The sequence below is a fragment of the Cebidichthys violaceus genome, unplaced genomic scaffold (genome assembly GCF_023349555.1).
Source record: "Cebidichthys violaceus isolate CVI_PGR_0920_01 unplaced genomic scaffold, fCebVio1.0.p SCAF_6, whole genome shotgun sequence".
Classification (NCBI taxonomy): domain Eukaryota; kingdom Metazoa; phylum Chordata; class Actinopteri; order Perciformes; family Stichaeidae; genus Cebidichthys; species Cebidichthys violaceus.
In genome coordinates this window covers 6,006,223-6,032,621 of record NW_027176816.1, presented here as the reverse complement: position 1 = coordinate 6,032,621, position 26,399 = coordinate 6,006,223, and the positions used below count along the sequence as shown (strand labels likewise).

Here is a 26,399-nt window from a genome sequence, read left to right as displayed (position 1 = left end):
ACTGAAACTTAGGTGGACAAATGATTATTTTCATTATCGATTTAGATTAGATTAGAAAGCTTTTATTAATCCCCAGTGGGGATTCTCATTTGCCACCAAAAACAACTCATACACACAACAATAGACATAGTTTCCACAGTGCACAATAGACAGAAAACACACAACAACGAATAAATAACACCATAAAATGCCATATGAGACATGAATAACATCAGAAAGATCCTAAATCTAAAAACCACATCTAAAGGTGTTCATTAAAATATCTGACTGCTGCTTGAACAAAGGACCTTCTGAGTCATTCAGCAGAACACTGAGGCATCCTGAGCCGCTCACTGAATGATTAATCTGCCCATTATTTTCTCACTTAACCGATTCGTTTTTTTTCTTCAATAAAATGTACAAAAATTATGTAAAATGTCCGTCATGGTTCCCCAGAGCCCAAGGATACACCTCCAAATGTCTTGTTTTGTCCAAAACCTAAAAATATTCAATTTACAGTGATATACAGTACGACAATGAATGAGATTTGACAAGTTGGAACCAGCAAATATTTGACTGTATGATAGCTCTTTGAATATGTGAATTTTGAATATGTGTTTTCTTTTGATAATCACCAGAGTTATTATTTACTGTACTATAAGTTATCAGTAACCAGTGCCCATTAAAGTAGTGTCCATTCTATGTTAAAAATGCTCAGAGAGAGATGCAGATACAGATGTGTTTTATTACGCTTCACTTCCTAATGCGAATGTCCCAAAGACTGTATCGGAGGTGAAGTTTCTCCCAGGAGAGACAGAGGAGGAGAAAGCAGCTCGGGGGTCAGACAAGAGAGGAAATTTACTGCTATAAACTACTACTATAAACAGGACACATTCCTCCTGTAATTCTGGACATCTGGTATGCATGTTGCTTCTTTCCTCTGCCCTTCCATGTATGTATTCATAGAGCCGGTTATGTCAAAGGCCCCACATGCAACATCTCTGCACTGTTTCCCACTGCGATTCTAACTTTGTCAGGCATTGCAATTTGACATTTTTTTTAAGGGTTTTTCTTTGTTATCTATTAGCAGTTTAAGGTTGCTGCATGTGCTTTTGAGTTAGCTGTATAATTTGTGATTTCAGAAATTATTAGTCAACTGTCAAGAAAAGCAGAAGCACAGTTTTTTTTTTTTTTACCTCAGTCCCCTTTAGACAGCGTGATTCATGATGTGCTGATAGAGAGAATGATACCGACGTGGAAAACTTATTTTAGAAATACTCACGTGATGTTCCACCCTTACCAGGGACTGAGGGGTTGTCAATGGAACAAGCATATTTCATTTATTTTTCCATGCATCAAACACTCCACCAGTGGAGCAATGCTCGTGTGAACATCACGTCTGGCCTGGGATGGGTTAACAGGGTGCTGCATTTTTAGAGGGGAGGCTGAGTTATAGCTGAAGGTTAAATGTCAAGCTGACGGGCCGTTTGTGGCCGAGCTGCCGGGGTTCTGTTGATACGGGTGTAAATGAAGGTTCCCAGTGCAAACAATTCCTCATGTCTCTTCAAAGACAAAAACGCTGAGGTGATCAGTTTCAGGGGCTGGCAAGCTCCCTCATATTGTTGTGCTTCCTCATTTTTAAGATGTCCGTGTCAACCCCTGTTGACAAGCTCTTGGATCAGTCAAGAAAGTTATTAGTCAAAAGCTTGTGTCGTCTAGTTATTTTTTAAATGTTGTCATGAGGTCATAAAGCGCTTAAGTGTGTTGGTCTCCAAACACAAATTAGAGCATTTAGGGTTCAATTTGAGCCACAGTAAACTGGCTGCCTTGGGACTTCTCGTGTGGCGTTGAAGTGTTTTTTATGGCTGGATCAGATGAGGTCTGGTAATAGGCCCGTACTTCTGTTCTGGTTTGTTGTGGTTCAAAGCAAAGTGTTGCCTGAACGATACTGAGACTCAAAAGTGCCGAGGAGATGCGGACCATCTCCTGCGACAGGATGTTGAGTGTCAGCACAGGAAGTGAGGTCAGGGTGTAAGTCCCCCAAATTTTCGGCGTTGCTCTGCTGTTGGCGCCAGAGACCTGTAAAGTGCCAGTCAATGACACACACTCAGTCAGAGCTGCTTGAAATAGTCAAATAAACAGAAAATAGGAAATATGTGGTCATCAATGAAACTAACGTTTCCATCTTCTATTTCCAGAATTCTATGAATCTGCCTCCAGACAAAGCCCGGCTCCTCAGACAGTATGACAATGAGAAGAAGTGGGACCTGATCTGCGACCAGGTGCCTTCAAAATCTCTTATTCGTAAACAACAAAACCAGCACTCACCTGCTGTCATTACTTTACTCATTCTGTACCAACGCAGTAACGTGAGCAAACTGCACATTACAATGCTTACTAATGTTGTGTATTTTCAGGAGAGGTTTCAGGTGAAGAACCCGCCTCACACCTACATCCAGAAGCTACGAGGTTACTTAGACCCCGGAGTCACTCGAAAGGTGGGAGAGTACCAATGTCCTTTCAAATATAGCATCCACTTTAAAGAGGAACTCCACCGATTTTATACATCGCAGTCTGTTTTCAGGTGTTGGGGAGTACTTCCACATTTGTGAAAAAAAGTTTAATAAATCCTTTTGTGGCTGATAAACACTAAGAAAGTTGGGCTGAAGGTCTGTATAAAGAAGTGAGGTTACCAGACCTCTGTAGCCCGCTCTTCATCTCTGCTTGAGGGTAGCGTCTTGAGGTTATATGTTAGCCAGTGCTAGCGCAGCACACCTGAATCTTGGAATTAACTATTGCTGGTTGAGTTGCATTCTGGGTCCTGTAGGCACCATTGAAGTATGGACAAAAGAGAAGAATGCATTGATTTGAATACATTTTTATTAAACTGTCTGTCGTGAATCCATCAAGGTAACAAAAGTGTAATGCTAAATCGGTACCGTTTCAAAAGAAACCTGTAAACTTGCACAATGATATTTCTACAGCTAAACTCTGTGCTTTCATTGTGTTCCAGAAGTTTCGTAGACGGGTGCAGGAATCTACAAAAGTCTTGAGGGAGCTGGAGATCTCACTGAGGACAAACCACATTGGGTAATCAATACTTATCTCTGAAATGTTCCACAGATCTATTTAATGGTTTCACAAACCTGAAGGGAACCACATTATTGTTTTCCTTGGTAAAGAATAGTCCTTTCTGTGCTCCTGCTGCTGCAGGGACCCAGAGCTCTTTCTGGTGCCCAGATATCCCCCATTGTTCTAACTTGCCAAGCTCTGCAGCTCCACTTCATAGAGCTGGTGCTCATAATGCCCAGATGGTAGCTATTGTGCTGCCCCGTCCACTCCCCCATAGTGTTGAGCAGGAAGCTTTGTTGTGTGTGCCAGAGGGACAGGAAGCCTGGTTGACCAATGCTGAGCCCAGTGAAAAGCACAACAAAACACACACACACACAAGGATACTTTTATGTTTACACAGTTCTCACAGCAAACAATCCTTTTATATTGTTCTGTCATAGTTTGTCATGGACATTTGATACTGTACAGTTCACTACACAGCTGTGTATGCAGATGTTATGTGAAGCCTTTCTAGTCTTTATCTTCACTGTCGCAGCCGTGATTTTTGACTTTATAATCTGATGTCACACAGATACTTTCACATAAAAATGTGCTGCAGTGACTTGCCACTGAATTCCTAAACTAAAAGAAGCCTGTTAAAAGACTTTGATTTTCCATAGCATTCGTTGAGCTCCAAGAATAACTCGTATTGTTTTAGGCCTCATCAATAAAGGTCTGTTTCAATGAGTTTCCCAGAAAGACTCGCTGGCAAAGAAAAAAAGAAAGCTATTTTCAGAAGACTTTTGTGGATGGGATTAAGTGTAATCGAGGCCGGTTTTGTGCGTGTCTGTTTCCTGGGCCCGTTCTGATGTGTTATTCCAGAAATTGCCAAGAAAATCTGAAATAGCAACTGGTTGGAGAGGAGTAGAGGGAAAGAGCGGGAGAGGAAGGAGTGAGGGGTCAGAGGCAAGGAAGGAGAAAGGGGAGGGAGGGTGATGGTAGACAGGAAACTGATGATCAAGCTCGCCTTCTTGTCCACCCCTCCTCTCCTTTCCTCCTGCACCCAATCTTCTTACTGCTTTGTTTGCTTTCCTCAGTTCTTCTCCTCACCTCTCTTCCCTTTCCCTCCCTCCCTCCCACCGCTACTTTGAGGTTCTGATTGCTTTCCTGCCTGACTCGCTATTGGCTGACTTTCATCATAACCAGCACCCCAAGACTATTTTAAGAACCTTTTACCCCAATCCTGTTCCCCCCCTGGAGTTCTCTGAAGACATGGGGAGGAGGTGAAGGGGGTCTGTGGGGGAGGCAGACTAAATACTGTTGACTGTCAGAGGTTGACTTGAGCTCAGCTCCTTCAGCCATATGCCCTCCACATTCTTTCACCCATCGTAATGGGAATTCCTTTGTTTGGAGTTGTTTCTCTCTCCAAAAAACTGGAGTTAAATGTGAAGTCTGTAACCTCGCTCTGGTTTACTTTCCACGACATTCCTGCCAAGTTCCTTTCTTCAGGGGAGGGAAGACCCCCATCAGAGCTGCCTTAAAGGATCATTCTGTTTAATACAACATGGGTTTTATTTTTTGTTATCATCTCTATCAAGTATGATAACATCTTTCCTGCAATATCGAAGCAAGGTGATATTGCTACAACAATAAGTCAGACAGGGGAAAAAACACAAGCTGTCGTACGATCAGACAGGTTGTAAACAGGTTTAAAGTTTACCCAGATTACAGAAACTATATTATTCCAGGGAATATTGTGAGCACGCACAACTATGGTAAGTTGATGGATAAATGGACAGTTTTGGGCAATTTTGCCTTTTATTTTCCTAACAATTTTAGTTAACCTGGGGGGTTTGTTCAAAACCTGTGTAATCATCTGATTGTGTTTGCTGCCCTGTTTGACTTCTTTTTGCAATGTCACAGCTTTCCCAGATTTTAACAATTAACTTGGTCAGGAGGTGAAAAAAGCCCAATGTGATGTCATTTAATGTCTTTTTTTGTCCAACCAACCATTCAAAATCTTGGGCTTCCATTTTGCTCCAAATTACTTTTAAAGAACTTATTCTAATATTTTCAGTAGATGTTTGTTTGAATCCATTATTTCAAGTCATTACACCATTTTTATTTATACAACTTTATACAGATCAATTCTTAAACTACAAAAAGTCATTTTAGAAGGCGTTTTTTCCATTTTCTCTCTGTTTTACTTTGTTTTTCTGCAGAAATGGGTAAAATGTAATCCTAAAGGGTAAAAGGATAAGGGTGTGTTCTTGATTTGGTGCCCTGCTAACCCCTCTGTGTTCCCATGCGTCACAGGTGGGTCAGGGAGTTCCTCAATGATGAGAACAGAGGTCTTGACGTCCTGGTGGAGTACCTCTCCTTCGCCCAATGTGCTGTCATGTAAGTACTTTTAAACAAATACGCTTTATACACACACACACACACACACACACACACACACGCGCATCATGACCGTGGACAAAAACCTTTCCTAAGGAACAAGGTTGGGCGGTGGATTCAGCTGCTGGGTTAACGCATAATATCCTGTAGAGCCTGTAATAAACTGCTTGTGCATCTAAAAATTGCTCTTGGCAAATCACACTCTTCGAACTGTTTGTTTGCCTTGTTGCATACTTGGCAAACTAAATGTGTTTCTGTGTATGCTATGTGGTGTAGTGCTGAGCTATACCTTGCCTGAATGGGGCAGAATCTCTGCGCTGAGCTTTATCATACAGCTCGATGACGGTTCTTGTGATAACCCCTGGCTCTCTACCAAGCTGCCTTGCTGACCTAACCTCCCCCGTTCCTCTCCTCTACACCCCCTGTGCCTCTGTGTTGGCTTGTGTGTCTGTCTGTATGTGGCCCAGGTTGGATTTTGAGGGGCTGGAGAATGGGGAGGATGGCTTCTTGGACAAAGCTAAATCTTGGAGCAGGTCCATAGAGGATCTGCACCATTCCAGCACCCAACCCTTCTGCAATACACTGGTGCGCTCTGCCCGCCAGTCTGTCCTCCGGTACGTATTGCTAAGCTAGCTTCTCCGCTGTTACCTATCCCCGTTATTGCCTCGCTGTGCTACCTTTAATGCTTCAATCATGTATTAGCATGTAAGCCAGTTGTCTTGGTGCTGTTTTATTTTAGGACGATGCCTGAATGGTTGATTAGGTATGTTTTGGCTGATCCTCTCTCTTGACCTCAAGGCTCTGCACAAACTCAATAAGATATAGTATCAGAGATAGATACTAAAATCTTTGACCTTTTGCATTATGAGTCTCTCTTTGTTAATGGTCCTCCCTCATCTGTCCAGATGTGCGTCTGCGCTGTCTTCAGATGAAAGCCAGCTGTGAGCTGCAGCATATGTTGGACAGTTGTCTTCTTCATCATCACTGAGCCACACACAGACAAGAGATGAAGAGACAGAAGACGGTCTGATAGGAGAAACTTAAAAAGACAAATAGTTCACAAGAAGATTAAGATAACTGCTGAATATGTATTAGTATCACCTTATGTATAATATATTATGACATTTGTATGTATATGATTCAGAAATGCTGGATCACTAGACACTGTAAAAGCCGTTTATAAACTGCACAAGAAAAGTAATACTATGTGCACATGATGACTGGGCAATACAGTTACATAATAGCAGTCTGTGTGCAGAGACCTCAGTCTGTTGACAGCAGCAAGGAAACCAGTCATCTCCCATGATGCATCTGTAACCTCAAAAGCCATCTAAGTTTTTTCTGTCAGACCTCGTTCTCTGTAATTTTCTCTCTCTGCCTCTCTCTGTGTGACACTTAAAACAAGAGTCATATGACTACCAGAAAAAACTCCGGAAATAAATGAAACAAGCTATTGTTAAACACAAAATCTGAAGTAAAACACTGTTTGATTAGTAAATCTCTATCAGATATTAACTTCTGCCATCTGTTGCAGCTATGGCACGGTTTCCAACACCAAAACCATCAAGAACTCCCGCCTTGTGAGCCAAAAAGATGACGTGCATGTGTGCATCATGTGCTTGAGAGCTATCATGAATTACCAGGTAACACCACACGCAATCTGACACCGATATCTGTTATAAATGTGAGGATTATATGTTTCCTGTGCAGTCAAGTGCTCTATATATTCAAAAGTTTTTCTCACCACATCCTGTTCTCTCTCCCACTCTCTCTCTCTCTCTCTCTCTCTCTGTCTGTCTTCTTCATGCAGTATGGCTTCAATATGGTCATGTCTCACGCACACGCAGTCAATGAAATTGCTCTCAGCTTGAACAATAAGAACTCACGGTAAGAACGGAGGGCCCCCTTCTCCATAGACGCAGGGCTGGGTCAAACAATTGGGGAAACCCTGCAGCCAGTTCATATGATATGCCTCTCATTCTCCATGGGGCTCAGCTTCTCTCTGAAGTCAGGGATCAGAGCCGTATATACAGGCTGTTAAGGAATGTTTACTAAAGGAAGATTAGTGGTAAACCGCTAGCGCTGATCACTTCATAATGAAGGCTTGGAGGGTACACACTTAAAAAACTATAAAGACCTTCCCTGCTTCACACTTCAGTATGGATTAAAGATTTCAACTCCTGTATATTGATGCGTTTGCTTTCATTTTGAGGACATACATTCTAGTAGCATAGATAGTATAAATATTGTGCTTTCCCCCTTTTAATCTGAGAGTAAGTGTTTGCAGTTGAACTTCATCCTGGTATGTATTTTGTGTTTCCTGTACTTCCAGGACGAAAGCTTTGGTCCTGGAGCTGCTGGCTGCCGTCTGTCTAGTCCGAGGAGGTCACGAGATCATCCTTTCAGCATTTGACAACTTCAAAGAGGTGCCTAAAGCAAAGTCTTAATGAAACTTGAACTGTTATCATCTAAAGTTGTGCTGCTAATATTTGGTGGTGATACATGGCTAACCCTGTGAGAATTAACCGTGTTAAAAATAATCTAACATTAATTAAATTGCCACCATTTCCCAAATCCCAGGTATGCATGAGGGCATAAAGAACCAGTGTAGATGAGTGAAAGTGGAGGGGCTCTCATGTCTTCTCACATTTCATGTCTGCTGAGGTTGTAAGCAAAGCTCTACGGTGGCCTGTCTGAGGTCATTAGTCTCATTAAGACACCAGATGTGAGCCAACCTTGAACAATGATAAGGATCAACTCCCTGATGGGAGCAAGTAGACCACAAAGGTTTGCTTAGCCTCTCGGTTTCTGCCTACTCAGTCATCTAAACACCGGAACAACACAATTACCTCGCAGTCAAAAAGCCCCTGAGAGATGCAAGAGCGAATCAATCCACTAGTCAAAACAAGATGGTATTTCTGTTTTACTATTTTTTTTATTATATGATACATTAATACAAGGTGACAGGTCTTTGAAATCTCTCAAGAAGGCCACCGATGGTATTCAACCAGGGCTTTACAGTAATCAAGTATTAGGTCTACAAATACTACTGTTTCTAGTTAGGATTGTCAGAAATGGGCATGGATTTTTTGCTGGATAAAGCACCTTTTACAAACATCGTTTCCCCCTTCGGTGTATTTTTGTGCAGGAATTTGGCTAAACAAAGTTGGTCCCATGTTTTTATCTTCCGCTGGCTTTCTTCCCATGAATTATGATAATAATAAGAGGTTGTTGTTGCAAATGGAGGAAGCTGTCCCCTGTTTTCATACAGCTAAGCTCTTGTTTAATCCTGGAATGTGTTTCATCATAACAAAATACTTTATTATGTTATGATTTGTCACATTAATTAATATAATGTAGTTGATTCATAGAGGACTTCAGATGGCATCTGATGTTGTTTTGTTGTTCTGTGTTTAGTTTTGAATGTTTCCTCCATTTCAACAGAAATTTAAATATCATAAATGAATTTCAATCCTCTGTATTGCTGCATCTTTTGCATTTTAGGTGTGTAAGGAAAAGCATCGCTTTGAGAGACTGATGGATTACTTCCGCTGTGAGGAGGGAAACATCGACTACATGGTAAGATGAGCTTTGTATTAAGGATGGATGTTTTTATTTGGGTGTGAATGTGTGTCCATCTTATTATCTATCCAATTGAATATATTTGGATCTAAATCTTTCTGTGTCTGTGGTCCAGGTTGCCTGCATGCAGTTCATCAACATTGTGGTGCACTCGGTGGAGGACATGAACTTCAGAGTCCATCTGCAGTATGAATTCACCAAGCTTGGACTGGATGATTACCTGGAGGTAAGATGACGATGCTGTTGTTAAAACGGGCGTTCCAAATAAACATCCTCAGGCTGAGACTATTTGTCCAGTGGGTGTAGAGCATCTCTAATACTGATTATTTCTCCCTCACGTCAGAAATGTAAACATACAGAGAGTGACAAGCTGTCGGTGCAGATCCAGGCCTACCTGGATAACGTGTTTGACGTGGGTGGTCTGCTGGAAGATGCGGAGACGAAGAATGCTGCTCTGGAGAAGGTGGATGAACTGGAGGAGCACCTGTCCCATGTAAGTGCACCACCTAGTCTGGGCCACCAACACAGCTCTCTCGGCCCGTTTATGAGATTATTGTGGTTCACCAGCCGTGTACTTAACTTGGCTGTTTCTACATGGTGATTAAAAAAAATCTACTCTGTGTTTGCATTTCACAAGTGCTTCAGAATAATGACGGGGTGGAGAACACTGGAAAATACTGTGCGTGAGACAAGCTTAATATTGTTCTTGTGTTGGCTCAATCGTTTTGGGCAGTTGCCTTCGTATCCCACACTGCTTTGCAAAGACATTCTTCTCATAGAAAGGTCGTGGGCAGCCCTGACATCACTCTAAGAATTTCATAACAAACTCAGCTCTCAGGAGTCAGGAATGATGGGGGAGGATGCGGGTGAAGAATCCCTGTGAATTCCTATGCAACATGTGTAATCTGTTCAAAATCAAAACTAAAAGCTGTGTCATGCTCTTGCAGCGTCATGCTGCTGGGTATATCTTATTTCTTATTGATGATGCACAGTGTATAGGGGAGAGAGTGGGAGGGAGTGGAACTGGGAAAGATGCCCGTGCTGTGGATCAATTCTTGAATTCACCTCTCATCCCTCTGTTGTTTTATCTCTCTGTCTTCTTTCCCAGGTGACGGAGAAGCTGCTGGAGGTTGAGAATGAAACAATGATGAAAGTAGCTGATCTGGAGAAGGTGCTCCTTCAGAAAGATAAGGACCTGCATGCAATAAGGGTAAGCCGAGAGTCGTAATGATATAATGTTGCTTTGCCTGCCTCGCATCAGAAAGGCTTCACCTTGCTTCACTGTGTTAGCAAAGATCAGTTTCAGATGCATGTTGCTAAATTGCTGTGATAGCAAATTAGGTCAGCAGGAAACAGGATGTTTCTTTTTCATGTATAGTCATTGTGTTGTGCTCTTTATCACCCCCTGGTGACTTTCCAGGAGACGTACGAGTCGACCAACACCCAGGTCACCACACTGAGGAGGGTAATCAAGGAGAAGGATGCTGCCTTCCAGAGACACTTCAACATCGAGAGGAGGCTGCTGGAGCTCGAACAACAAGGCACCATCCGTTTGCACAAGAAGGCTGATGGAGATATTGCCATCGAGCCGCTGGGTGTCGGGGGTGGTGTTGGGAGTAGTGGCCTTGGGATCCCACTAGGAGACATTAGGCAGCTCTCTTTGGGTTCAACAGCTGGATTTACCGAACCAGGAGGACCAGACACCAGTTTACCACCAGCCAGTGAAGCCCCTCCACCTCCTCCTCCTCCTCCTCCTCCACCACCTCCTCCTCTTCCCTCAGCCTTAGGTGATAGATCATAACTCACAGTGATTTTTGTCTGGTGACACATGTACGTAAAAGTTCACCTTATTTGACGATAGACCCTCAGAGAAGGTCTATTTTTGTTTCCCCTTCTTTGTTCATCCGTGCCAAGCCAGGTGATGAGTCACAGCAGTGGGTTTCTGCCCCAGACAGGAAAGGGAAATGCAAGTTGTTTCCTTTGTGTGTGAGTGTGCAGACAGACTATAGCACAGGAGAAATAGTACCAACTGTTAGAGCAGTTTTCAGCTCTTTTTCTCTCTCAGCATTTTTTGTTAAATGAGCAGTGTGTAGAATTAAGCGTGTTCGCAGGCATGGAATATAGTATTCAGAACTATGTTTTCAGTTGTATATAATCACCTGAAACTAAGAATCTTTGTGTCTTCCTTACCTAAGAATGAGCCGTTTATGTGTGGGATGGGTGCTATGAGCGGGCCCTCCTCACTGAGTCTGCCATGTTGCACCGCCATGTTTCTACATTGGCCCAAAACAGACAAACTAAATAATGTTTTTTCGTTGCCTAAAGGCCACAGTAATTTTCCGAAAGGGATGGGTTAGCAGAGAGTTTTTCAGTTGGTTGCAATTTGCAACCTCACCTCTAGGTGCCACTAAATCCTACAAACTGCTCCTTAACCAAGAAAGAACTTCACTAAGATTGAAAACCACTTTTTTTTTGCTTGAGTGTAGATAACAGCACAGAGGTTACAAAACATATAATACAGGTTCATAGTGAATTAGATTAAATATATAGAGAATAATAAAGGATTGCAAAATACAATAGATCAAAGTGATGGTATAGGATTGATAAAAAGAGTTTTCGGTAAAAGAACACTTTTGTTTAAGTGTTCTAATAAAAAGTGTTTAACGTTTTCTTGTACATTGATTGAAGGCCACTGTGCACCAGTCCCACCACCGCCACCTCCTCTCGCACCGCCTCTGCCGGGCACTTCTCCATCAGTTATCCTGAGCGTGGGCCTCTCAGGTGAGAGACGATTTAAATTACATTATTGTTATGCACCTTCTTACTATTTTGCTTTCTGTTCCACTGCAGGTATTAGAGCTAAAGATAACCCACATTATAATGCCTTTATAAGGCTTTATACAACTATTTATGAATGTTTATCATGCAAAATAGATTTTTACTAATAACACTTTAATTCTCGACTACAGCTATCCGAATCAAGAAGCCCATCAAGACCAAGTTCCGCCTGCCAGTGTTTAACTGGACGGCCTTGAAGCCCAATCAGATCAATGGCACAGTCTTCAACGAGATTGATGATGAACGTGTACTAGAGGTAAATCAAGCAAATAAAACTGCTAAAATGTCCCTGATCACATCATGAATATTAAATACCCATGTCTAAATAAGCAACAAAGTTAAACTTTTGGGGAGAAAAGAACATCCTAATTTGTACTAATTATTTACACTCAAAAGCTCAGGTTAATGAGCCCCACCCACATCCAACCAGTCAGAAAAGCACAGAGACAAACAACAGATATCGCTCATGTGAAATGACCAAAACTGTTCTAACTTGGTCAGAAAATAGTAGAAGTCCATCCCTCATAGTAAAAGGCTGATTGAGAAAATGTGTTTCCAGGACCTTTAATATTAGTTCAGAACAAATAAGTAAACTTTCACTCATGTGCAGGAGCTGGATCTGGAAAAGTTTGAGGAGTTGTTTAAGACCAGAGCCCAGGGTCCCATTGTGGATATTTGCTGCACAAAGAGCAAAGTAGCCCAGAAGGCGATAAACAAAGTCACCCTTCTGGACGCCAATCGCTCCAAGAACTTAGCCATCACACTGCGAAAGGCTAACAAGACCACAGAGGAGATCTGCAAAGCAATAGAGAAGTAGGCACTTTTCCTGGATTTCAAATACTTTCTGAACCAAAGACAAGATGGTAACTAATATATGTGATGTTTGCTCAGGTTTGACCTCAAGGCCTTACCCGTCGACTTCGTGGAGTGTCTGATGCGTTTCCTGCCCACGGAGAGTGAGGTGAAGGTGTTTCGTCAGTACGAGCGTGAGCGGCGCCCACTGGACCAGCTAGCGGAGGAAGATCGGTTCATGATGTTTTTCAGCAAGATTGAGAGGCTCACGCAAAGAATGAACATCATCACCTTTGTTGGGAACTTTTCTGACAACATCAACATGCTCACACCCCAGCTCAATGCAGTCATTGCTGCTTCTGCCTCAGTGAAATCTGCACCAAAGTTGAAAAAAGTGCTTGAGGTAAGAAGTGATTATTTGACCGGCGTTTTTTTTATATCAGCAGTGTTTGTATTGATTATGCATATTAATTTATTCCTTTGGTGTACTTCTAGATCATCTTAGCCTTGGGGAACTACATGAACAGCAGCAAGCGAGGCTGCGTTTATGGCTTCAAATTACAGAGTCTTGATCTGGTGAGTATTTGGAGACATTTTTCAACTGCTCAGATAACCAATCAAAAAAAAGAAATGCTACACAGTTCATATGTGCAGTGCTTTTGCTGATATTCCCATTCATTCCTATTGTTACACAGCTGCTGGACACCAAGTCTACAGACAGGAAGATGACGTTGCTCCACTACATAGCTCTCACTTTGAAAGAGAAGTACCCTGAACTGGCCAACTTCTACAACGAACTGCACTTTGTGGATAAAGCAGCAGCAGGTGAGTTCAGCATCATGAGGCTATGTTAATAGAAATGTTCAGTGAAATAAGAATGTTTTTATAACACTATGCTCATATACTGTTGTATTGCTGTAAATATAACATATTCCTTGTTGACTGTACAAAAGTATCTCTGGAAAATGTGCTGCTGGATGTTCGAGAGCTGGGGAAAGGCATGGACCTGATCAGGAGAGAGTGCACTCTCCATGACCATTCAGTCCTGAAAGGCTTCGTCCATTCCAGTGACTCACAGCTGGACAAGCTGCAGAAGGACGCCAAGACAGCAGAGGTATCAAACACCGTCCTCACCTCTTAACCTCAAAGGGGAAAAAAATGAAAATAGACATGAGACATGTCCCAGATTCAGCTCACTGACCTCTTACACACAACCAATCATGACTGAGCGGTGTTTACGTACTGTCCTTCCCGATTCTAGGAAGCCTTCAACAATGTAGTGAACTACTTTGGAGAGAGTGCCAAGACAACTCCGCCCTCGGTGTTCTTCCCCGTGTTTGTGCGCTTTATCAGGGCCTACAAGGTGAGGACACTAAGCAGCATCTTTCCTCACTTCTGCACTGACAGGGTGCAGCTTTCTCTCCTGGTCAGATGGGAAGTTCCCTGGTTTCAAACTTGGATGTTGTCAGTTTCAGTGAGAGCAGAACAGGGCAGAGCTTTGGCTGCCTCTGTGCCACAGGACGTGGTGTATAGTCCGAGGCCAAATAACAGGAAAAGCCAGCTGGGTCTGACTCCAGAGCTGCAGCTGTGGTGTTTAGACTGGTTCTCCCCCCCTCCCTCTCCCTCCTGTCCCTCATCTCCTTTACCCCCGGACAGCCTCGCCCTGGCCCACCACACAGCACATTTCCTGAGATTGTTCTCAGTCTGGATTTATGGGATCTGCTTAAGGAAATGTACAACAAAAGGATTTCTGTGTCTGTATGTGTGTCTGTATGAGTGACTTAAAGATATGGTTTGACATTTGGGAGAAACGCTTGTTACGACTCCAGGGGAGAGAGAGGAGTAAAAATAACTTGCATCCTTTCAGAGAGTTTGATTAAAGATCCATACCACTCATATCTGTCCCTTACATATATATTTCTTTAAGTTTTCAGCCAGCAGCCGCTTAGCTTAGCATAACAACTGAACACAGGGGGAACCAGCTAGCCTGGCTTTGATTGAGAAAGAGCTTTGGCAAATTTTCCAACCTGTATGCTAAGCTAAGCTAATTAGCTGCTGGCTTCATATTTAGCGTTTAAACATAAGAGTTGTATCAATCTTTTCATCTAATTCTGTAATTCCCAAGATGTCGAACTATTGCTTTACAGCACATTTGTTGTATGTATAAGTAGCTGTGTGTGTCCTGTTTGAATTCCACTTTTGACCTGTTTTCTTTATCTGTAAAAGGCCAAACAAGTGTATTGACTTTGATTTATTTGAGCTTCTGTCTTATGTTGCAGACTGGTCACGTTTTTCTCTTCTCAACAGGATGCAGTGGAACAAAACGAACAAAGGAAAAAGCAGGAGGAAGCAATGAGAGAGAAGTTACTGGCTCAGGAGGCTAAACAGCATGACCCCAAGGTACAGTCAAAGTGCATGCAACTGAGCTGAATGAAGTCTATCAGATGTTTACTCAGTGCTAAATAAAGCTTTGTGGCGTGCCAAAAAGCACAGTGAACTGTACAAATATCCTGTCCACTCGTTTACAGGTCCAGGCCCAAAAGAAGAAACAGCAGCAGCATGAGCTGATCACAGAGCTGCGCAAGCGGCAAGCCAAAGACCACCGGCCTGTGTACGAGGGCAAAGATGGTACTATCGAGGACATCATCACAGGTGGGCCAGACAACACCCTAAAAAGACCCCTTGTGGGTGCCTGTAGCCCTGGTCCTCCCAGGTCGAGGATGACTGTGGTCATTCACTGCTCAGCTCCTTTGAAGTGCACCTTGTGCTACGTAGTCCAGACACCACCACATCTGGAGCACAGCACATAGCAGCACAGAGCAGCCTCCAGTTATTCCATGAAGTGATGTTTAGTTAGAAATGTACTGCACTAAAGCTGTTTGGCTTCAATATGAGGACACTCAGACAGGCAGTCTGACTCCAAATGTACATTAAAGGTAGTGCACACAATCTTTATTTACAGGGTCCTTCTTCAAAGCCACTCTGTGTAGATTCTTTTATGAGATTATAGTTTCTTTTCAGTATTCGTATGAATGTTTTTGTTTGTAGAAAAATGATAGTGAGAAATGTTTGGGAATTGTGCAAGTGTCTCTTCTGAATATCTACCACAGTGTGTCGCCAAAGTCAAGACATTTTAAAATTCCACATAAAGGGGCTTTAATTTGATGAAAAAAAAATCTGTATCTACAGCCTCAGGATAGCACATAAGCTAACTGATGTTTTTGTCACGATTATTAATCAGTGCTCCAAATGTAAATAATATATATGTTGCATTAATGTAATTTTTTACTAATTAATAATGCTCCTATGCCACTACTATCAGAGCTGTTTACGGCTTATTACGCAACTGATGTTTTTCCAAGATATAACCAGTGTGTTGTAATCCGATAAAGCTTTACTTTAAGTTCCCTTATTTAGCATTCATAGGTAGTATACAAACATTTAATAAATCATTTATAACACACTAAAATGTAGATGTATGTAGCTATAAGGACATTTTTTAATTGTTTCTTTATGTGTAGTATTTGTCAGTGATCATATCTTCTGCTATGAAGACACATTTTATAACAATACAGCTTTTTTTGAGCCATTTGTTTGTACAGCAGCCTCCATGTATGGGTGCCTACTGGATAAGTTAGTTATAGTCTTGGACATACATTAATTTACACTTATATCAGCTTCCAACTACATCAAAGTGTGTTATAAACCCTTTATTAAATGTTTTTGTAGTGCTTATAAATGCAAAATAGGTTAAAATGTTGCTGCTAATTCAGTTGAAAACCTTTTCACATAAAAGGTTTGCTTCCATAGATCTGTGTACATACAGTACAGATATAGCACCGTTTTGTTACGGTCTCCTGAAAGAAATTTGAAGGTGGTCCAGTGTTTTTTATTTCCCCCAGAAGGGCAGTGTCTCAGGTGTGACATGTTTTCTCTCCCTTACCCTCCTCCCCCAGTACTGAAGAGTGTGCCCTTCACAGCCCGCACTGCTAAACGCGGCTCACGGTTCTTCTGTGAAGCCAACCTCTGTGACGACGCCAACTGCTAGCCCCTCCCCCCTAATGCCAAGGTTATCCAGGTGTCTCTCATACGCCTCCTGACCCCTCTGTGCATGCAGCATGATCCCTGTCACCCACCCAAACCCCACCAACTACTGTCAACTAACTTGGGCCGTCATTTGGTTGTTTGTGTTCTACTTCAGAGGATTCCTATTAGGTGATAGGAGTCAGCCAAACCTCTTTGCCTGGCGAAAAAGTTTTACAGTGTGTCAACATATTTTTTGTGTGTGAAAAATATGTTGATATTCTCACAGTACAATCAGCCATTACTGTGATTACATTATCACCATGCATGACACATGTGAAAGGCTGTGCATTATTACAACATATTTCTTTCGTGACGCTGAATTTAACTATCATAACATGAAGAGGTTTGGCTAATTTACTGGTTTTTATCATCGATGCCTTGTTCCATGAAACTAACCTGTTTGGTGTTTGGGTTCCTGCTAACGTGTGACTCTTCTTTCCTCAACCACCACTGTTCATTCTACCCCCTCCAGCTGAAAAGAAGATTAATGACAGTATTTCCCACTCCTAAGAGAGGGTAAGGAAGGTAGCCTGACTGAAACCTGGCCCGCTTGGCCCTCCAGCTCCTTTGTGCTGCTACAGTGATGTCAGCTGCTTCAGCTAGTGCTTTGGAGGCAAAAAAAGAAAAAGAAAAAAAGGCTTCACAGCACAGAGATTTTGCTTTACAACACAATCGTTAGAAAACAAGATTACTGAAGATTTATTAAGAAGCGACTTACAGAAATACACTATCACTTGCCCCAACTGCTAGCAATGAAAACTTGAATTCACTTATTTAATTTTCCACCAAGTTTTTGCATCAGAGACAAAGCCTTTGTGATATTTTAAGAATGTTATTGTTCAGTTTAAATGCATAGCTATACCATTGAGATCATCATCATCATCATCCTCATCCTCCTCACCCCCTCCAATTATGTGTTGCATGTTGTCCAATGTTCATTTACTCTCACCTGTCAACCACGTCCGCCATGTTTTGTCTTTGCTAACTGTCATTCGCGGTGTGCTGAACAGCTGTTTGGTCAACAGGCTCTAGAAAAAACTGTCAGTCAGATATAAATTTCATTTTTTTACAGAGGTGAGAGGTGTTCTGTTACCTTCATCACAACCAGCTTGATTGTACACAGCAGTTTGTAGAGCTTGTTAACCATTATACTGTAACTGTAATAATTATGGCTATTACCAAAACGTTGAATTTCACTGTTTTGTGTATCACTACTACCAGTTGAAATTCAAGGTTATGGCAATGTGTCAGTCAGTGTTCAGTCTGTATTGTTTATGCCCGTATTTGCCATTTTGATATTTCTTATATACAGTAAACAAAGTAACTGCAGAGGTTATTGCAGATATTTTATGATTATTTGACTGAAATATAGACATGTAAACTCAATTGCCGGTCTATAAGGTACACCTAAGTAAAACTAATGCAGTCATCCTACAATTATTCCTATCTTCATGATGCTTTAATTTTATGACATACTATACGATGACTTTTTATGGCATACTATCTTCTGTCTGTTTTTTATGACTTTCATGAAAACCTATCCTAGGACTGTTTTAACACTTTTTTTATGACATACTATACCAGGACTTTTTTTTTTTTTTAACATACTATACTAAAGCTTATGTCTTTTTTATGATATACTATAATATGACTTTTTTATGACATTCTCTCCCATGACTGTTTTAAGACTCTTTTACGGCATACTATGCTATGATATTTTATGAATTTGTATGACGTACTATACTTTGTCTTCTTAATTACTTTTTCATGGCATACAAAGTTGTGATTTTTTGTGATATCTTTCATGACTCACTATATTATGACTTTTTTTTATATTGTTTTCCTGTCATATTGAACTATATTATGACTTTTTTTAAAACATCAACTAAATTCTTATAGCTCCACCATCTGGCCAAAGTGCACCACATTCGACATGCCACATCCTTTGGTCCCCAGCAATACACCTGCCTAGTATGAGGGATACAAGATTCTCAAAATATAAGAGGACAGACCCACAGACAAACATAGCATCCTTGCTTTATAGTTTCATTGGGTGAATGTGGTGATTAGATAATTAGGTGTACCTAATAAACCGGTAACTGACTGCATGTCCTCTACATATATGGCTTAACACACTCTTAGCACTGTCTAAGAAAAAATAAGTTAAAGTTAAGTCAAGTAGTAGCAAGTTTGCTTATTGACCTCTGGGTCCTCTAACATGTGTGTCCCCCATCCCCGTCTCTGACTCCTCTCTCCATACCTACTCACAGATCTCCGAAACCAGCCTTTCCTGCGAGCTGATGCGTTGATCCGGAGCGGTTGGAAAAGACCCTAAACCACTTATTGGTCACTTATACTCCCCTCCCCACTATAACCTCCCTCCCTGTGTTCCGATGGTCTATCTCAACCCTGAGGCTGCAGATCACAAAGACTGAAAGGAGGGACAGGACAGAGCCCTTGTTATAGCTGGGTAATTTATTTATTTATGGAGGACCTTTACAGCCACTTTAAGTGAGCAGGCATCATTACAGAAGCACAATGGGTTACTCCTGTCTCACTGCAAACACAAGACTTTCCCTGCCCTGTTGCCACGGAGAACCAGGAGGATAACTACAAAACAGGTGAGGTGAGTTGAGGACTGGCGGACCACAGAGCAGGAGGAACTTTGCTTTCACAAACAAAGGGGCTGCCAACATGTGGATCTTATTCCCAAGACCGTTAATTTCCTCAGATTATGCAGTCGTAGCAGGATTTAGACTGGAAGTCAGCCAAGGGAAGATGCCAACTCTGCTGCTGGGATCATTGCCCTGAAGAGACACACAAAACATTCCTCCAAATAACAGAGAAGCTTCAATATAATGAGACTTTGGGGACCGTTTCCAAACTTTAAGCAAAGTCAACACATTCAATCAAGACTAAATATTGACTAATTACATTTCAATCACATTTTTTGGTAGGAAAAAACATCACTTCTGCTGGTTCTGTTGGACAAGCTAGCCAAACCAAAATGTTTCCAATGCCTCATGTTTTGCTTAAGAAGTGCCTTTTTTGTATAAACAGTGTTATTTCTATTGAAGCAGCCATAATTTGTTCATTCTACAGCTTTCATTTGTTTTTTTTAAAGATTGTATTTTGAAATGCCTTGTTCTATAACAGTCTTATAATACTGACAACAATATCCAGAAGTTTAAATTTCCAGCTTTAAAATCATACAACTAGAAGGTAAGGGGAATAATGATTTTACGATTACTCTTTTATTTACCTCTGGTGCATCAGTGTCTTTAAGCTCATAATGATTTATATTTCTTTGTGCCTTGTCCAAGAAGTTCGTAAAAACTGAATGTTATATGCCTTGACAACACTTTCTGTCACACTTTAAGTGATATTAGGGAAGTTACAAATGTATGAAGAAGATTCCACATGGACTGCTGATTAGGGCCCAGATGACGTTAACCTGCTATAGATGTGATGGATGAAGGATGTGTCCATTTCTATGAGGTCTTATGTTTAAACAGAGATGAATCTATTTCTCCAAACAGCTGTTGAAACTTACATAACATTGGCATAAAGGGAATGATACATCTTTACACTACTTAATTTGGCTCAACATTGTATGAGACACTATTCTTTAAGTATTCATTTATGTACATTCAAATCAAGAAACTTACTTTTTCAAAGAAATGATCCATGATATTGTCTATTGACTGAAAGATGACACTTGTTTAATAAATAAGATAAATAATGTTACTGCAAGACCAAAGACTGTCATTACACCTCAGGAGTATGAAATCAAAGGCTGCTCTTTCTTTGATGAAGCAACATTCAAAACAAGTGATTCCTACATGTTCATCTTTTATTTCTTCATTTTTTTCAAAGGAAACTTGATGTTCACTCGAGATGTACTCAGTCAGAAATAATGAGTGCTTGCTTTTCCCCTCCATCTCTCCAAATGACGGACAGAGCCACTGTACATTTCTACTATAAAAATCCATTTAATTTCTTATATCAAAAAGAAATAGAATCATAACAAAACAATCAGAACCACAAATATCCATGTGGGTTTTTGCCACCAAAAGAAATTCTCAAACTGAAAAATGATTGTTCTAATTTACATGGTCAGGTCTAACTAAGCAGGATGTAAAAGAAAAAAGAAAAAAAGTGATGAATACTGTTAACAAGTGAGGGGCAAAAACAAGAGTTTCTTCTAGGTTGGGTGTGTGAGAGCACTATGCAGAGTGATTTAGCAGGTAAGCTCAGTTAAAAGCAGCGTGGTGAGCAGTGAGACACGGAGAGCAACACTTTAAGACTAAAAACCAGTTTGACTGACTGACAGATGGTTAGCGTTAACAGCATGGCAAAGGAATTAAAGGAACGCTTATCAGGGAGCTGATTAGTCCCCTTTCTGGGAATGCACTTAACAATGAGCATTAACCTAAATTACACATCCATGTAATTGCATACAATTAAAAAAAAACAAAAAAACAATCTCGCATAGAAGTACGTACCATTAAACGCTCTCCCCGGCCTTTCCTGAAAACACATTTACAATCAAAAGACAAGGAAGAAAAGCCAGATGCAGATTGTTTTTCAGTGATGACCGGATATTCACAGAAGCTTGCCGTCCCTCAGTAAAAGAACTTTCTAGAACAGTTTCAAAGCAAAATCCGACTTCTGTCCAGAGTGTCCAGCAGTAGACTAAACCAAGGCCACAGATATCCATCCCAGACTTTTCATCCTGGAACGTGGACTTTGTTACAATCATCTTCATCCAGCGCACTCGCACACTGCCATTGACTCATTCATTGCTGACACAAAGAATGTCAATTATACAAAGACTTAAAAAAAACTTAAGTACAGACTGTTATTTGTTACTGATGTTTGTATTCCTGGGTATATTTTCAAGACACTTTGTTAATAGGTTTATATATATATATATATATATGCAAATATATATATAACTTTAGTCTGTGCAAGGAGTTAAAAGACAATCACTTGAATGTAGTTCTTTGAGACAACAGAACAAACACCGTCTGAGATGCAGAGTCCTCCATGTGTACGCTCACAGCCTCAGTCTCCTTTAGACCTCCTGCAAACGTACATGTACACATGAGAAAGACTGAGCCGAACCAGCATCCAGGAAGCATTCATAGTGAGCACTGACACATCTCTCTTTCATGAACAACAAAGACTTGGCAACGTTTTCTAAGGTGGAACAATAATACTTTTTTCTCCCCTATACCCTATAATTCATACAAAAATAAAAAATTCAAATTGTTCCACTGCCATTTGTATGTCTCTATGTTTTACATTTGCACAGAGGTAGTGGCTATATGCGTGAGAGGGGAGGGAGAGTTGTGAGGAGGAGGTGAGCAAAATTAAAAAGAACTGAATAAATGTCTATAAAATGGTTCCTTTCCGTCACCAGAGAATTTTTTTTTTGTCAAAGAACAAAATATAATACTGCAATCACTTAAAAAAAGTAGTCCTTCATTTTATACATTTTATACAATGTTCTCCTTTTTTTGTTGCTTTTCTTTTCACTTGGTAAAGGCATAAGATGAGAGAGCTCGTTGGCTCAGCACTGGGTTGGGCAGGACAATGTTGGCAGAGTTCAATCCATGCCAAGCTCTACGCCAGCGGGTCACTCATGTCCTCGTCGCCCTGGGAGAGAAGCTCCTTCTTTTCATCTGTGCTGGCCAGAGAGTTGCGGCTGTTGTGGGCGCCCATGTACAGGGTGGCATACACTGGGTTGGTGAAGTTGGTCGGCTGCAGAGCAAAGAAAATTACATGGTGACTCAAAGGGCCAGAGAAAGGTTGAGATTTGTTAAATGTGAAACCGGCATTTACTGCATGTTGTGCTTGAGAAGGTCAGGTCATTCAAATTAAAAAAAAATAAATAAAAATGTTGTCACTTAAAATGGTCAGTTCATCCAAATAAGTCCAACCAATCCTTCCATTTCCCATACCACTAGAACCCATGGGATCGTTTTGGTTTGTAATTTAGATTGATATGTCCTACAGTGTCTATAATGTAGTATAGTGTATTGGCATGCTCTGGGACATTGTTTTAGGTGGCAGAAGTTTCCGAAATTTTCAAATATAGGTAGATGAAATGTTTTAGGTGGCAGAAGTTTCCGAAATTTTCAAATATAGGTAGATGAAACGTAACCTATCTGTATGGCTATTTAACACTAGGAGTAAGTGAGAAGAGATGTTTTCTGTGAACATGTTGTTTATACACTTTAATCTGTGTTACCTTGTCTGGGTCCAAGGCATAGTCTGAATCCAGGAGCTCCCCAGCGTCATCGTCAGGGTCTCCTTCATAGATCTTATAGGCAGGGTTCCCAATCTCAACATTCATGGCTCCATTTGTCATTCGGTGGTGCTGGAAGCCCTTTGCACTGCAGACAGATAAAGATAAATAAACTGATAAAACATCAAAGCAATTAACTAGAAGATCATGACCTATATTTTGAGAGAAACCTTAAATCTAAAAAAAAAAAAAAAAAAAAATCACAGAGGCTTGAAAAATATTACAACGTGGCATAAACCAGGTACTGACTCATCAGCAACGTACAACTCACGCAATCAAGACAACATACATTAAAGGTTGTCAAATAAGCTTTTGACAAAAGCTCATTTGATCAAACCCAGAGAATATATACGGCAGCATGTCTAGAATGGAGAATGCTGAATTTTCACATTGCAAATATTCAGCTGTTTGCAAGCACAAACATTTTTCATAGATGCACAGTTGTATATTTTAGTATTCAAGCACATAGAGTAAGCCTAACATTTACACATGTAAAAAGGGAAGGTATGGAGATGCAACACGGACATAACAGTTTGATTGTTTGTGCATTACCAGCAAAACTACTTTGGCTAAGAGTCAATATGTCCCTGTGTTTGCCGGTTGGGAAACCCAGTGGTAGGCAAACAGGAGCTGGCAGGCAATTACAAACAGATTTCTACATTGACCAACAGATTGGACAAATGGATTGACAAACATATTGGCCAATCTGACTGGATATTAGGGAAGGGGTGGGTCAACAGGTGAATTATGTAACCCTATGAAGTTACCGCGAGCACTGAGAACGAGATTTGCCCGGCCATAGAGACCTGGGGAACAGGAAATAGATGGTTATCAAAAGGTAAGAGAGAAAGAGAAGCGAGATTTCTGATAGTGTGAGGAAAAGATGAAAAAAATGGAGTTAGGATCGAAACTCTCTGAAACCAGGACTCACCCACGCATTCTCCTCTTGTACCACAAGATGGCACCAACGACCAGAAGTGCCAGTAACAGCAGGAGAAGCACTGGGATGATGATGGAGGCAGTACCTGCAAGTGAGCAAATAATGTGAGCCAATAATGTGAGCCAATAGGACCAAAGTGCATGTTTTACGAACAAGATTCTCTGAACTGTGTGACTTACTTCCACTGGAAGTAGAAGCATCCATAGAAGCTGCTGCAATTTCACATCTGTATCCTCTCCATCCCACAGGACACCTGGACAAACGCACACAATGGAACAGAGTTAGAAAGTGTGCACATTTTTTGATGGTTCCTCTCTTGCTCCAGTAATCAATATTATGTATTATGTATCATAGATAATATTATAGTCAGGGAGAGGAAGAGAGTGTGATGTCTCTTTAGTAATAAAATCATCTGCTAATATTTTGTTATTTCCATTCAGTCACAAGAGGCTATAATGGCAATCGCTTCTGGATTCTTGAGTTATGGCCAAACACGTGTTTTGTGAGGTCACAGACCTTCATCTTTGACCATCAAACACTAATCAGTTCATCCTCGAGTCAAAGTGGACGAGTGTGCCAAATTTGAGAACAGACAAAACGTAAACATAATGCGTCCGGCAAAGGCTTTCACCAGCAGAGAGGTCTGAAAATATCAGAGTATGATTTAAAAATCTCAGTATAGAATGACATTAAAAAGATATACTAATATACTAATACTAATATACTAATACTAATATACTATGACAAAATGTCATAGTATAGCATGCCATAGAAAGTCTTAAAAAAGTCATAGCAGAGTATGCAATAAAACAATTCACAAAAAGTCATTGAAATTTGCATAGTATTATCATTATCATAACATGTCATAAAAATTACTTCGTAGATGTAATACAAATGTCATAGCATAATGTCATAAAAAAGCCATACTATCTCATGCCATTAAAATAAGAAAAGAAAAGAAAAATGTCCTATTTTTTGTTGTTGTTATTTAACAACAAGACACTATAATATTACATAGTATAGAATTTCATAAAATAATTCACGTAGACTATGTAGTATAAAATTAAAAAGAAATGTCATAAAATAGTCTGTCATAAAAAAATCATAGTATAGCATGGCATAAAAAAAGTAAAAAAAAAAGTCACAGTCTAGTATGTCATATAAATGTCGCAGTATCTTAAGACTGTATATAAGAAGTGGGCGTAGTCATCGTCAGGTCAGCCAGTGGTTTGTGGTCGTTATGAAGCAGATTTCACCGTTGTTATCTTGGATTATGGCTGTCGCCATCTTGACTTTTTGCAACAAGTGAATGGAAGTTACAATATTTGGAATGTGGAGGAGTGACGTAGAGACGCCGTATACAGCTCTGGTAGCGGCAGCGACCTGTCAATCAAAGTAAGCCCGCCTTAAAGCATACTCCGCTTTATGGTCTATTTTACTCTAAATGGGACCATAATTTACTAAATGAACAGCTCTACTGAAAAAGACTTGAAACTAGTGATTAAGACCATAAACCCATGTTTACAAAGTTAACTGAGGTAATAAATCAAGTGAGAAGTAAGGTCATTTTCCCATTTCCATAAAATCTGACTACTTTTTGCAACAGGAGGCATCGCGCCTTGCTAGACAGTAGTGAGAATGCAAGTTTAAGCACTTCCGCACATTGGCTTCACTTAGCAGAACCGGATGTCCTCGCCCCATAGTATGTCATTAAAAGTCATAGTATAGTATATCATAAAAAAGTCATAGTAGATAATATGCCATAAAAACGTCATAGTATAGTTTATAATAAAAAAGTCATAGTATATAATATGCCATAGAAAATGTCATAGTAAAGTATGCCATGAAAATGCGTAGCTGCCAGTAGAAACGGTTCATATGCATTCAGTGTCTGAGCAGTGAAGTCCATTTCTACACTGTGGTTATAATGATCTGTTCACAGTAAAAATGGGAAATGGGAATGAAATAAGTGTATTAATGTGTGGGATTGAGATGGGTGTGGGTGTCATGTCTTACTTGCACTGAGGCAGCAGGGTGCGAGTGTCAACTGAACATTGTCCATTTGAGCAGTAGTCCAAACAGGAATAGCAGCTGGGTTGGGTCTGACCGTTGGGGCAGCTACACTCATACACACACACACACACACACACACACACACACACACACACACACACACACACACACACACACACACACACACACACACACACAATAAAAAAATAATTATGTTGCTTGGTAATATCCCCTCAGAGTCCCGATGAAGCAGCCTTAAAGCTAATGGTTTCAGAATCAAATATGAGACATTCATTCATGTGTGGCCTTACCCACATGGTACTGAGCAGTCCAAAATAAAAATGTACAAATATTTACAAAGTCAAATTTATTTAGTGAAGGTTTTGTGCATGTTGTCCACAGTGT

At 40.7% G+C, this 26,399-nt stretch overlaps 2 protein-coding genes across 8 annotated transcripts in view; one reads left to right on the top strand and one right to left on the bottom strand.

Moving 5' to 3' along the window:
* Window positions 1-20,475, top strand: part of fmnl3 (formin-like 3) — a 33,374-nt gene extending 12,899 nt beyond the window's left edge. The window contains exons 2-26 of one of the 5 annotated variants that reach the window (XM_068733917.1): window positions 2,178-2,261; window positions 2,397-2,477; window positions 2,993-3,069; window positions 5,347-5,430; window positions 5,898-6,044; window positions 6,965-7,073; window positions 7,241-7,317; window positions 7,763-7,856; window positions 8,935-9,009; window positions 9,128-9,238; window positions 9,356-9,505; window positions 10,121-10,222; window positions 10,433-10,799; window positions 11,701-11,793; window positions 11,982-12,106; window positions 12,461-12,663; window positions 12,742-13,045; window positions 13,138-13,218; window positions 13,338-13,467; window positions 13,596-13,756; window positions 13,904-14,005; window positions 14,950-15,042; window positions 15,171-15,294; window positions 17,201-17,244; window positions 18,999-20,475. In XM_068733917.1, coding sequence (XP_068590018.1) covers window positions 2,178-2,261; window positions 2,397-2,477; window positions 2,993-3,069; window positions 5,347-5,430; window positions 5,898-6,044; window positions 6,965-7,073; window positions 7,241-7,317; window positions 7,763-7,856; window positions 8,935-9,009; window positions 9,128-9,238; window positions 9,356-9,505; window positions 10,121-10,222; window positions 10,433-10,799; window positions 11,701-11,793; window positions 11,982-12,106; window positions 12,461-12,663; window positions 12,742-13,045; window positions 13,138-13,218; window positions 13,338-13,467; window positions 13,596-13,756; window positions 13,904-14,005; window positions 14,950-15,042; window positions 15,171-15,294; window positions 17,201-17,238 — 3,012 coding nt within the window. In that variant the 3' untranslated portion in view covers window positions 17,239-17,244; window positions 18,999-20,475. Of the gene's footprint in view, window positions 1-2,177; window positions 2,262-2,396; window positions 2,478-2,992; window positions 3,070-5,346; window positions 5,431-5,897; window positions 6,045-6,964; window positions 7,074-7,240; window positions 7,318-7,762; window positions 7,857-8,934; window positions 9,010-9,127; window positions 9,239-9,355; window positions 9,506-10,120; window positions 10,223-10,432; window positions 10,800-11,700; window positions 11,794-11,981; window positions 12,107-12,460; window positions 12,664-12,741; window positions 13,046-13,137; window positions 13,219-13,337; window positions 13,468-13,595; window positions 13,757-13,903; window positions 14,006-14,949; window positions 15,043-15,170; window positions 15,295-16,598; window positions 16,721-17,200; window positions 17,245-18,998 lie in introns of all 5 variants that reach the window. The other 4 variants (XM_068733915.1, XM_068733914.1, XM_068733918.1 and 1 more) reach the window with 4 other exon arrangements.
* A 221-nt stretch (window positions 20,476-20,696) lies between these two features.
* LOC137889838 (low-density lipoprotein receptor-related protein 1-like) overlaps window positions 20,697-26,399 on the bottom strand; it is an 83,383-nt gene continuing 77,680 nt past the window's right edge. For 2 of the 3 annotated variants that reach the window (XM_068733910.1, XM_068733913.1), the window contains 6 exons: window positions 25,998-26,099; window positions 24,161-24,234; window positions 23,973-24,066; window positions 23,809-23,847; window positions 22,985-23,129; window positions 20,697-22,494 (listed from right to left, as the gene is read on the bottom strand). In XM_068733910.1, coding sequence (XP_068590011.1) covers window positions 22,357-22,494; window positions 22,985-23,129; window positions 23,809-23,847; window positions 23,973-24,066; window positions 24,161-24,234; window positions 25,998-26,099 — 592 coding nt within the window. In that variant the 3' untranslated portion in view covers window positions 20,697-22,356. The remainder of the gene's footprint in view (window positions 22,495-22,984; window positions 23,130-23,808; window positions 23,848-23,972; window positions 24,067-24,160; window positions 24,235-25,997; window positions 26,100-26,399) is intronic. The other variant, XM_068733911.1, reaches the window with a different exon arrangement.